Here is a 13015-nt window from a genome sequence, read left to right as displayed (position 1 = left end):
TTTTAAATATAAGCATCACATCAGACACATCCAATAAAAAACTTGTTTATAATGTCTATAATAATAATAATGACTATTATTAAATTAAAAAAAAATAAATGAGAAAAAAATCAAATTATGTTTTACTTGAAGCTATGAATTGCCCGGAAAAGCAGTCTGTGTTCAATGAATTAATATTTTATGTACTAATAATAATAATAAATTTGAAGATATAAAATATTTCACAATTACTTTATGAATCTATATATATATAAAAAGTTTTTTTTTTGAATTCAAATAAAATCCATAAGAAATCAATCACAATACGAATAGTAACACTTGAAATAATTTTTTTTATTAATATTTATGTTTGCACACAATTGATATAAAATATACTACAATAACACAAGTTTTTTCAGAGAAAAATACAAACTTTTTTTTAATGAACAAAAAAAATTCACAATTTTTGTACAAAACTTTTTTTTCGACTTTTCTATGAAAACTTGTCTCTATTTCTTGAAGTTTTCCAATGCTTTTGGGTTTTTGGTATGTATTTTATCAAATGATAGCTAAGTTATAACAAATGATGTGAAAGAAAAAACTGGATATACTATCTATACTATTGAGTTGTATTGCTATAACTATTGAGCAGTGAAATCATTTACCAATGAGAGTATTACTTGAGTAGTGGGAAAAAATAATAATAATAATAAAAGGTAACTGTGCTGCCAATTGTGTCAATTGCGGGGATATACAGGTTTTCCTAATATATTATATATTAGTGGTGTAAAAAATTACAGGTGCAGACACTGCACTCTTTGATCATTTTTAATAAATATTTAATCGATTTAAATGTAGTCAAAATATTATGGATTTTTTTTCTTAATCAATTAACAAATATATATTTAATAAATTTTTTTAATAAATTTCAATATAATTAAAAATTTTAAGTTTAAACAAATAATAATTTTTTGTTCATTTTAATTTAGATAAGGAATAAATATATTAAACTAAATTAATAAAATACTAATTGTTTGATTTAACTATTTTGCTAAATTTGTAAATATTACTTATCATAATATATTTTTCAATTGAATTAATTTTAATAATATTAAGAATTTAGTATTTAATAATCTAAAACTTATTATCAATTATTAATATAATTATTAGTACTGAGTATTGATTATTTGTTTTTTTTATTATCATTACTAATATTAATGTGACTTATAATGACTATTCTAAAAACTGAAGTTTTTTATTTATTTATTTCACATTTTATATTATAGTCAAAATGTAATTTTTTTAATAATAAAGTTTTTTATTAATATATTATTTTTCTAAATTTTTATGTGCGAAACATTCATTAATATAAATATTTTTTAGGTTATTTTTTTCATTTCAATAAATAAAATTAATTATTATTGTTTTACATGATAATGTACATTAAATTCAGTTATAATTTTATGAATAAAAATATTAATTTTTGTATTAATTTAAAAGTTGTAGTTCAAAGTTATTATTATTATTATTATTATTATTATTATTAATGAGATGGTGACCATTAAATCATTGCAGTCTAAACAACAAAATTGTAAATTAAATTTGTTGTTTTTGAATCAATTGTTATACAAGTTTGGTATAAATAATCGCAAATATGGATCAACAAAAAGATCCATATTTTAAAACAATTATATAGTAATTAGTTTTCAAGTTTTATGGTTTTTGCAACAATTATTGTCGATAGTGTTTAATAAATCCGAGTATTCACTTATATTATGTGATTTTGCATTCAAATGGCGATCACGGGTTACGTTGAATGTATTGCAGTTATATTTGTCGATAACTTTACTGTCCATACGTTTGCTAATTCATGTTTACAATAGTTATTATTATGAATATAAAAAACAAAATAAAATTAATGATTATCTAATTAGAAAATCAAATGATAATAATAAATTCAACGACATTTTACTAAACAGTTTGAACAGAAAAACAAAATTTACACTAAAATCTATATACATATATAATACATGTCTGGGTCCGGGAGTCATATTTCCAGTAGCTTTCCTATCGTATCTATTGTATGCATCGCTGGCCGAGACACTGACCTACGGTGTAATCAGTTCAGTGTTTATTGCCATCAATTTTCAACATTCAACTAACACTTATTACTATAATTATCTATACTTTATATATTTGAGTCAATATTTTAAATATGATTTTCAAATAATCAATAAACGCATTAAATTTTTTATTAAAAATGTTAAATTAAATGTTAAAAATTGTGATTTAAATAACAATATCAAAATGTTTTTGAATATTATTAACGAAAAACATAGATTTTTTTTCAATATATCACAGTTTTGGTCTAAATTTGTTTGTTTGATATGGATTGCCGTATCGATGGTCATTACATTAATGATATATCAATCAATTTATGGGGAACAGGAGATTATAATTAGACTGTTTTTTATATCCTTAACTTCAGTCACTGGACTGATAAGCCTAGTGTTCTGTATTTCGGTAACAATCGTTTACCGGGAAACTAACCGTACGTACAGTATAGTCAACTCATTGATGACATCTATTGTTTCTAAATTTATTGACAATAATAATGACATTTTATTAACTAATAAATTAAAGGTGATAATATTTAATTTTATTTTATTATTAATATAACATTTAATTTATAAATTAAAATATATTTATACATTAATCGTAGAAAAATCTAATTAAATTGATGTCAATGATTGAAAAATGCGGTAAAAATACAATTGGATTCTATTGTTGGCAACTATTTATTATTAGTAGTCGTAGAGTTCAAGAGGTAATTGATTTTCAAAATTAAAATAATATATTTTTAAAGTAATTAATTAACAATTGTTTCGAAAATTATATCAAATGTCGTTTTAAGGAAATTAATTTATTTTTATATTTAGGTAATTATATTTGGATTCACATTATTTGTAAAAATAATAGAACTAACGAGTGATAATAATTAGTAAAAGTTATTAATAAAAAATTACATAATAAGTCAATAGTTGTATTTATTTGTTGTTATTATTATTTAAAAATTAAAAAAAAATAATTTTAATGTTTTTAGCATTGAATTTTGTTATGAAAATTTTATTAATCTTAGTATATAATGAAATTTTAGTTAATAATTCATGAATACTTTATTTTTATTTTTTATAAAAATTAGTATTCGTTAAATAACATATATAATATAAATTATTTATATTAATAATTATAACTTTTGTTATAAATACAAGTTGTCTAAATAAAAATTAATTATGTGTCTGCACCATTATAATTGTATAGTTCAATACAAATGTAAAAATCTAGAAAATATTATTTTAATTAAAAAATTTAAATTATTATATAAAGAAATAATACCGCAATTAATGTGTGTTTATTAAGTGTCGCAAAACCAGCGATAGTAAAGCCAATGTTTGTCAATGTATTAGTCGTTATATTTCTAAATATATGCCATTCATTGCTAACAATACTATCAGTGGACAGACCGGTGGCGGCCATCGATTCCAATACTGTATTTAAATTGAGTACCGATTGACCAACAGATCCGCACATAAAACACGATATAACAAACTCAACGGCAAATCTAAAGAAAGCAATACTCAATATTATAAAATGATCATGTATAAATTTATAAACATTGATCCTCGATAGAAAAAATAAGCCAATCATAGTCATAAATATTGAAATAATTGCGTTTAACATTATCAAATAGTTTAGATTGTTATCTAGATAATTTATCGTATGTTTAATTTTCATAAATTTTTTTAGATGTTTTCTTAAATTAATAGCCAAATTAACATTAGATGATTCACTAACTATAATAATAATAATAATATAATAATGTTAATGATATATATAAATAATTTTTTAAATAAACTATTTACCATATGTATTATGTATATCGTGATAAACTTGTCTCGTAATAGTATCGATAAGTGCTGATATACATAGCGATAATATCCATGTCATTAATGCAAATGTATATAAATATGTATAGACTAGACTAAAGTAGATGCTTGATATAAGATGATAAATATCGATAATATATATTATGTTAGTGAAAATTATTGACAATACGCCAATTTCATGAATGATCCAGGCCACTATAGCTATAATAAACTTTTTATTACATTTTATCTTGTTAATATTATTATTGCTATTGATTAAATCAATAAATGTTTCAATCAGTCGATATGAGTGAAAGTTACCATGATAAACTGTTATAACTGACATTATTGCTGTACTAATACTTATAGTTAATGCCAAATATATAAATTGTGTGGACAATAGATCAAGCATTTGATTACCATTTTGAAATGTATAAAATAATTGTAAGATTGTTATCACTGTTAACATTAATGTTGTTGTATAGCCATAGTATTGCCAACGTTTGTTTGTTGAGACAACTAGTTTAGTATTATTATTGATCAGATTAATGGTTAGACCACCAAATGTTATGCCACACAAACGATTAAAATAAATAAATGATTTAATAAATATTTTATGATATTTTGATATTTTATATCTTGAAAAGTTAGATTGATTTATTTGATCAATCATAATTGTTAAGTTTATTTCGGAAATTTTCTATTTTATTTATTAATTCACTCAACAAAAATTTTAATTTTAAAAATACAAAATTATTTATAATTTAAATATACTTTTAATTAAATGTAACAGCTAGAATTTAAATTAGAAATTATACAATAATATTACATTTAGTATAACATTAAGATTAAGGATAATTATTTTATTTTTAAAACCATAATATATTGAAAATATATATTACAATAAATAGTAATTTACAACTTGAAACATTGTTTATTGTAATTTAAGGATTAAAATAAAACACAATCAATAAAAATGTTTATTGTTTACTAACTAAATGCTATTCATTGTTTGTTTGTGTCAAACATAATATTCAATATTTTATAATATTTTTTATTTAAGAAATATTCTGATCTTTTAATCTTTTGGAAACTTTTCATTTTTAATATTTATAGAAAAAATATAATAATAATAATCAATCAACTAAATGATTAAAAAATAAGATAAAAATAAATCAATAATATAATATTTTGTAATTATTTGAAAAATATTAAAAATTTTATCAATAAATTTGATTAAACTTAAAATATATTATTATTTATCAAATATAATAATCAATATAGTATTTAATGTTATTTTCTATATAAAAAAATTCATAACCTTTTAATCTTTTGCAACTCTTTGTTAAATATTTATTTTAAAAAAATAAAAAATTTAATTATCTTAAATACTTAAAAAATAAAATAGAGGAAAATTAATATTATAGTATCTATAATATAGTATTATAGTATTATAGTATTCTAGTATCATTTACATATTGCAATTCGCATTATTTGTCATAATGATTTTTTAAAACTTTTATATATTAATATTTTAATAATTATAGCTTTTATAAATGATTTTTCAAAATAAATATTAATTTTGTGTCTGCACCATTATAATTGTGTAGTTCAATACAAATGTAAAAACCTAAATAAAATTATAAATTACCGGTAATAAATAAATATATATATATAATAATTTATAATAAAATAATACCGCAATCAGTGTATGTTTATTAAGTGTCGCAAAGCCAGCGATAGTAAAGCCAATGTTTGTCAATGTATTAGTCGTTATATTTCTAAATATATGCCATTCATTGCTAACAATACTATCAGTGGACAGACCGGTGGCGGCCATCGACTCCAACACTGTATTCAATTTAACTACCGATTGACCAACAGATCCGCACATCAAACACGATATGACAAACTCAATGGCAAATCTCAAAAACGATATACACATAACTAGAAAGTTATCTCTAATAAATTTATTAACATTTAATCTTGATAAAAAATATATGCCAATCATAGTCATAAATATTGAAACAATTGTGTTTAACATTATTAAATAGTTTAGATTGTTATCTAGATAATTTATCGTATGCTTAATTTTCATAAAAACTTTTAGATGTTTTCTTAAATTTATAGACATATTGTGATTTGATGATTTATTAGCTATAACAATAACAACAACAATAATAATAATAAATATACTAGTAAATATTATAAATTAATAATAATAACATTATAATTGAATAATATTCATTAATAATTTTTTTTTTAAATTTTTACCTTGTTTATTATGTGTATCAATATTCACGGCATTTCGATCAAGTTTCTGAGAAATATTATCGATAAGTGTTGATATACATAGCGATAATATCCATGTCATTAATGCAAATGTATATAAATATGTATAGACTAGACTAAAATAGATGCCTGTTATTTGATGATAAACATTAATATCATTTAACACGTTTATAGATATCATTAACAATAGGCCTATTTCATGAATGATCCAGGTCACTATTGATATAATAAACCATTTATTACAATGTATTTTTTGGATATTGTTATCGATATTTATTAGACCAATAAATGTTTCAAACAGTCGATATGAGTGAAAATTACCATGATAAAATGTTATCAATGATACTATATCAGTGCTAACGTTTAAGGCTATAGTCATTAGTAGAAAATTTTTGGACAACGATTCATACAATGGATTACCCGGTAGTATTGCAATATATAACTGTATAATAGTGGCCACTGTTAACAATAATGTTGTTGTATAGCCATAGTATTGCCAACGTTTGTTTGATGAGACAACTAGTTTAGTATTATTATTGATCAGATTAATGGTTAGACCACCAAATGTTATGCCACACAAACGATTAAAATAAATAAATGATTTAATAAATATAAATTGATATTTTGATATCTTAGATCTTAAATTATCTTGATTACTTTGTTTAATCATTATAATCAAGTTAATAGATTTTGTTTATTATTATATTTTTAAAACAGATTTATTTATTTATTTATTTTTTAATTTACAAAGTAATTTATTATTTAAATTTTACAAAAAAAATCTAATAATAACAATGAGACTAATAATGTATATAAATTGCAAAAGTAACTTTTATTACAAAATAATTTGAAACATAAAACACTATAAACTGCAATTTAATTATTAAATTACAATCAATAAAATATTAATGTTTACTTATAAATGCAAATATTTTTTGTTTGTTTGTCACACATAATAATTAATATTATTTTATATTTAAGAAAAGTTAATAACACTTATCGGTAATATAATAATAAAGTGTTTGTTTAAAGTAATGAAAAAAATTAATATATAAACTATATTATATAATTATCTTATAAATTTAGAAAATAAATAATCTAGTAGTCTAATAACTATTTAAAATTATATTAAGTTAATTAAATTTTAAAGATTGTTAATTAATTAATAATATGTAAATGTAATATATTTTTAAATTATTTTTAAAGTATTTTTAATAAAATCTATTTGAAAATAACTGATGTCTTAGCGTATGTGTGATCCATACAATTACCGATAACTGAGTTTTTATTTAAATGCCAACAATTGTGTTGATATAAACCAAACGTTTTATGACAGTCATCGACATTGCATTTGTAATTCATTGGCTTTTCATAGATATGACTTCGTTTGTGTTGATCTAATCCGGACTGTTGTCGATAACTTTTAGTACAGTTAACGACATCACAAATATAAGGCTTTTCGTCGCAATGAATGCGATAGTGTTGAATCAAATGAGTCATTTGCCGAAATTTTTTGTCGCAATTTTCGACATCACATTTAAATGGTCTCTCATCTGAATGTATGCGTCTGTGTTGATATAAACCAGTACTTTGGCGAAACGTTTTATGACAGCCATCGACATCACATTTAAATGGTCTATCAGTTGAATGGATGCGTTTGTGTTCATCTAAACGACAGTTTTGTTGAATCAGTTCATCACCACAACCATCGACGACATTACAATTGTACGGCCATTGACCACAATGTATACGTTTGTGTCGATCTAAACCAGTCTGATATTGAAATCTTCGGTCACAACCATCGATATTACACATCAGATATGTCTTATGATTAAAATGTATGCATTTGTGTTCAATTAATTTAGATTTTTGCCAAAATATTTTATCACAATCATTGACATCACATTTAAATGGTTTCTTATCTAAATGTATTAGTCTGTGTTGATTCAAATTTTGTTTGCATGTAAAACGTTTGTCACAATAAATGACATCACATTTAAATGATTTATCGTCAAAATGTATGCGTTTGTGTTGAATTAAACTAGACTTTAATTGATATAATTTATTACAATTATTGACATCGCATTTGTAATGTTTTAAATGTATCCATTTGTGTTGATTTAAAATACGATTAGATTTAAAACATTTATTACAAACATTGCATTTAAATTGTTTATCCAATGAATTGTTGTCTAATATAATATTATTGATGTTATCATCGATCATATAATCACTGATATTACTATTTATTATGACATTAATACTGTTAATATTAGTATTGCACTGATTAAACAAAACACAATTAGTTTTATTGAAATCCATTGTTAAATGATTTCAATTGATTTGATTTTAATTTAGTTTAGTCTTAAGTTCATTCAATCGCACTCTTAATGAATACATTTTTTAACACTAATTATTGTTTAAATATTTTATCGTAATTTTTGACAATAAAAACAATCGTTTGATTAATAAAGTTTGTGTTTATAAATGACAAAACATAACAATTAGTTTTTTTTAAATTATGATAAATATAATAATAATATCATAAACTAAGTGATTGCTATTGTTTGTTAAGCACATGTATGCTAAAGTGTGGCAATTTTTTTTAAATGGTTAAACTAAGGTTATACTGTATATAAATTACACTGTATAAGTTATACACATATAAGCTATAGATCATAGATTTACCCCTAACTTATACATACTTAATACATATATACATACACTTTAGCTATCCTATTGCCTGCATAACAATCTATAGATTTTACTATAAAAATTAGTTTCACTATAAAGTATTAAATATTCTGTATATTTTATAACTTTATATAATGTATTTTTTTAAAAACAAATATTACTAATTACTAATTTATTTATTTTTTTTAAATCCAATTTAATATTGAGAATAAATTATATAAATATTTATTTCAATATAAAAACAATAGGCATAATAAAATTACTTATAAATAATTTTTAAAAATAAAATATTAATATTATGTCTGGACAATTATAATTGTATGATATAATGCAATGCAATGATTATAAATCTAGAAATAAATTGAAAACTATTAATTGTTTTTTTCATAAATTAATTGATTATTTCTAATGAAATAATACTGCAATAAGTTTTTTGTTTATTTAGTGATATTAGTCGTTATATTTCTGTAATCATTAATGTAATCATTACTTGAATTATTAAAATGTTATCAATCATGACATAAATAAATTTAAATATAATTAATATATGAATATAATTTAATCTTTTCTGAACATTAATAAAGATATACAAATAGATTTATTTCATTAAAAATAATAATAATTGAAATTACATAAAATAAGTGTATTATCTTAGAAAAAATTAATACTTTATTTAAAAATGCATTTTATATAAATATCAAATAAGACAAAATCTAATATTTATTTATAATATTAAAATAAAATTTTTTTGAACACTATTACAAAAATATTTTACAATAAAAATATAATTTACAAAATTTATAAAAAAAATATTGTATTTAATTTTTTCTATAATTAACTATAAAAATCAAAACAATTTGTTTAGTTTTTATTTTGTTTATTTAAGTATACTAATTATTTTGCAAATAACTAAATAGTATTTAAATTGATTGTACATTAAAAACTAACCAGTGTAAATTTATTTAATTAACATATTTTAAGTGTTTTTCGCCGTAATGAATGAGTTTATTTTCATTTGCATCTAATATTACAAATTTAATGTCGCAATTGTTGTCATCACATTCAACAGACAATTTACTCAGTTGTTTGTTTCGTGAATCAGATTGTTTTCCAAACAGTTGAATGCAAGCATTGACATCACATTTGCTTATCTTTTCACCGAAATGTCTGCGTTTGTGTTGATCTAATCCCGATTGTTGTCTAAATGTTTTGTCGCAGTCATCGATATCACACTTGAATGGCTTTTCACCGAAATGTCTGCGTTTGTGTTGATCTAATCCCGACTGTTGTCTAAATGTTTTGTCGCAGTCATCGATATCACACTTGAATGGCTTTTCACCGAAATGTCTGCGTTTGTGTTGATCTAATCCCGATTGTTGTCTAAATGTTTTATCGCAGTCATCGATATCACACTTGAATGGCTTTTCACCGAAATGTCTGCGTTTGTGTTGATCTAATCCCGACTGTTGTCTAAATGTTTTGTCGCAGTCATCGATATCACACTTGAATGGCTTTTCACCGAAATGTCTGCGTTTGTGTTGATCTAATCCCGATTGTTGTCTAAATGTTTTATCGCAGTCATCGATATCACATTTGAATGGCTTTTCATCGAAATGTCTGCGTTTGTGTTGATCTAATCCCGACTGTTGTCTAAATCTTTTAGTACAGTTATCGACATCACAAATGTAAGGCTTTTCGCTGTAATGGATGCGATAGTGTTGAATTAAATGAGACATTTGCCTAAATTTTTTATCGCAATCATCGACATCACAATTAAAGGGTCTCTTATTTGAGTTATTGGTCGGTTTGCTTTGATTTAAGTTACGCTTCATTTTATTACACAAAAAATTATTTCAAATTTACAATTGTTTATCACTTTAAATTATAATTTATTGTTTTATTCACTTGTGTCTTAATTTACTACTACATAAAACATAGTTTATTTTATTTTGTTTTGTTTATTGCATTATATTTAATGCTTAAAATTGATATAATTCAATTGCTTTAAACACTGTAGAGTATATCACAAACATTGTAAAAGCATTTTAATTCAATTTGTTTTTATTTTTGATAAATTGTGTAAACCATTTTATATTCATAATATTGATAATAAATGTACTGTTGTTGTTGTAAGTTATAAGTTGTAACATTTTAATTGATTGCTAAGTCAGACATTGTTTATAATAAATAAAAATAAAAATTTGTATTTTCAGAGTATTAACCACACATTCAATCTAAATAATCAACATTTGATATAATTTTAATGATAACAACTTATTACAAAACTTAAAGTAAAAATCCCTGTTTAGTGAAAGTCTAGTAAATGTATGACAGGTTTTAATACCTGTATATAACGCATGTATACTGAGCATAGTATCATATGAGTTAAACTGGTTAGACATGATTTTTTTTATTTTTTAAAAAGTTTTATAAAAATAAAGTATAAATTTGTTTATTATTACTATTTTTGCACAGCTGTTCTAAATTAAGGCTTATAATAGTTTTAAATGAGTTATTGATTAAATCTATAATTTTTAAAATTTTTTAAATATTATTTATCATCTAGGTGGTTTTCATGTTAAAGACATTTAAATACTTTATATCATATATATATATATATATATATATATATATATATTGAATATATATAAGTAATTTTATAATATTTTGAAACATTTATTTAACAATATTAATAGTAAACATTTTCACAAATTCCTGAAAGGAATAAGTATATGAAATCTATAAGTCGGTCTGTCTGTCGGTCTGTCTGTCTGTTCCACAAGGACATAGGTTCGAATCCAGGCTCAGCTACGCTTTTTTTGTTTTTTTATTTTTTAAGTTTATTTTTAAGCAAAAAAAAACAAAATGGTGTCCAATAATTAATAAAAAAAAAAAATTTTTTTATTTTTTTTTGTTTTTTTTCTTATTTAAGTTTATTTTTTAGGAAATTGAAGAAAATGGTGTCCAAAAATTAATTTAAAAAATTTTGAAGTTTTTTTTGAATTTTTTTTTAAAATTTTTTTGAATATTGATTTTTTATTTTTTTCGTTTTTAAGTTTATTTTTTAGGAAAATAGTAGTTTATTTTGTAATACTGAATCATTTGATACCCCACATGACTATAGTTGTTTATTTTGTCATACTAAATCGTTTGATACCCTACATAACTATAGTTGATTTTATTTTATCATACTGAATTTAATTTTTAATTATGATTAGGAATTCGTGTGGAAATGCTTTCTAGTTTAGATTAAGATATTTATATTGAATATTTTGCCAAATTTTTGAAATATTTGCTTTTAAAAATGTTTTAACAATAAATATTTAAATCATTATTTAATTAAATAAAAAAATTATTATAAAATTCTTTTATAATAATTTTTTAAAATACTAAAAATAATCAACAATGAAAAAGACACAAATTGTTTCAAATTGAATATTAAGTGATTTTTTATAATGTTAATTTTATATTTCTTTCTAGATATTTCAACAAAATTTTATTCTTGATATTTGAATTTTAGATTTTGATTTATATTTATTAGATTATAAAGTATAATAGTTATTATTTTTTGTTATTTAAATAAATAATATCTATTAAATCTACACCAGGATATAAAGTATTGATTAAATACTATTAACAAATTTTAAGTGTCAGTCAGTAATAATACTGTAACTGATTTTCATTTAATATTTTAACTATAATTATAGTCTATTATATAAACAATATATAAAATAATTCAATTAATCATTTAATTATATTTAGAAAAAATATATTATTACTATATTTATTATTTGTCGTTATTATAATTAATAATTGTATTAATGTTTAATATAATTACACTTATATTTTATGAATCTCATATTTTTATTTTATTTATTTTGCATTTTATTTCATAATCAAAAAGTAACTTTAAATATTTTATTTATAATTATAGTATTATTCTAAAATTCATTAAAATAATTATTATGTTAATGTTATTTTTTAGTTTAATGAATCAATTTGATGATTATTGTCTTACTTAATAATGAACATTAAATATAATATTAATAAAATAACTAAAAAAATAAATAAAATATTAATTTATAGTTGGAGATCAAACTTATAATTTCATTATTATTATTATT

The 13015-nt window shown here is 21.2% G+C and overlaps 2 protein-coding genes across 2 annotated transcripts; both read right to left on the bottom strand.

Moving 5' to 3' along the window:
- Window positions 1–7418: 7418 nt before the first annotated feature.
- On the bottom strand, window positions 7419–8597 carry LOC128963235 (zinc finger protein 501-like). The gene is made up of 2 exons (XM_054309736.1): window positions 8583–8597; window positions 7419–8243 (listed from the first exon to the last, which is right to left on the bottom strand). The coding sequence occupies exons 1-2, from the start codon at window positions 8595–8597 to the stop codon at window positions 7419–7421; spliced, it is 840 nt and encodes a 279-aa protein (XP_054165711.1).
- A 1256-nt stretch (window positions 8598–9853) lies between these two features.
- Window positions 9854–10723, bottom strand: LOC128963234 (zinc finger protein 501-like). The gene has a single exon (XM_054309734.1). It carries the CDS (start codon window positions 10721–10723, stop codon window positions 9854–9856), a length of 870 nt encoding a protein of 289 aa, XP_054165709.1.
- Between the last annotated feature and the right edge of the window lie 2292 nt (window positions 10724–13015).

This window comes from Oppia nitens, unplaced genomic scaffold (assembly GCF_028296485.1).
Source record: "Oppia nitens isolate AA-2021 unplaced genomic scaffold, nextdenovo-longstitch-racon4-pilon3 scaffold7_pilon_pilon_pilon, whole genome shotgun sequence".
Classification (NCBI taxonomy): domain Eukaryota; kingdom Metazoa; phylum Arthropoda; class Arachnida; order Sarcoptiformes; family Oppiidae; genus Oppia; species Oppia nitens.
The sequence above is the reverse complement of the archived record's forward strand: the minus strand, read 5'-3'. Positions and strand labels throughout refer to the sequence as shown.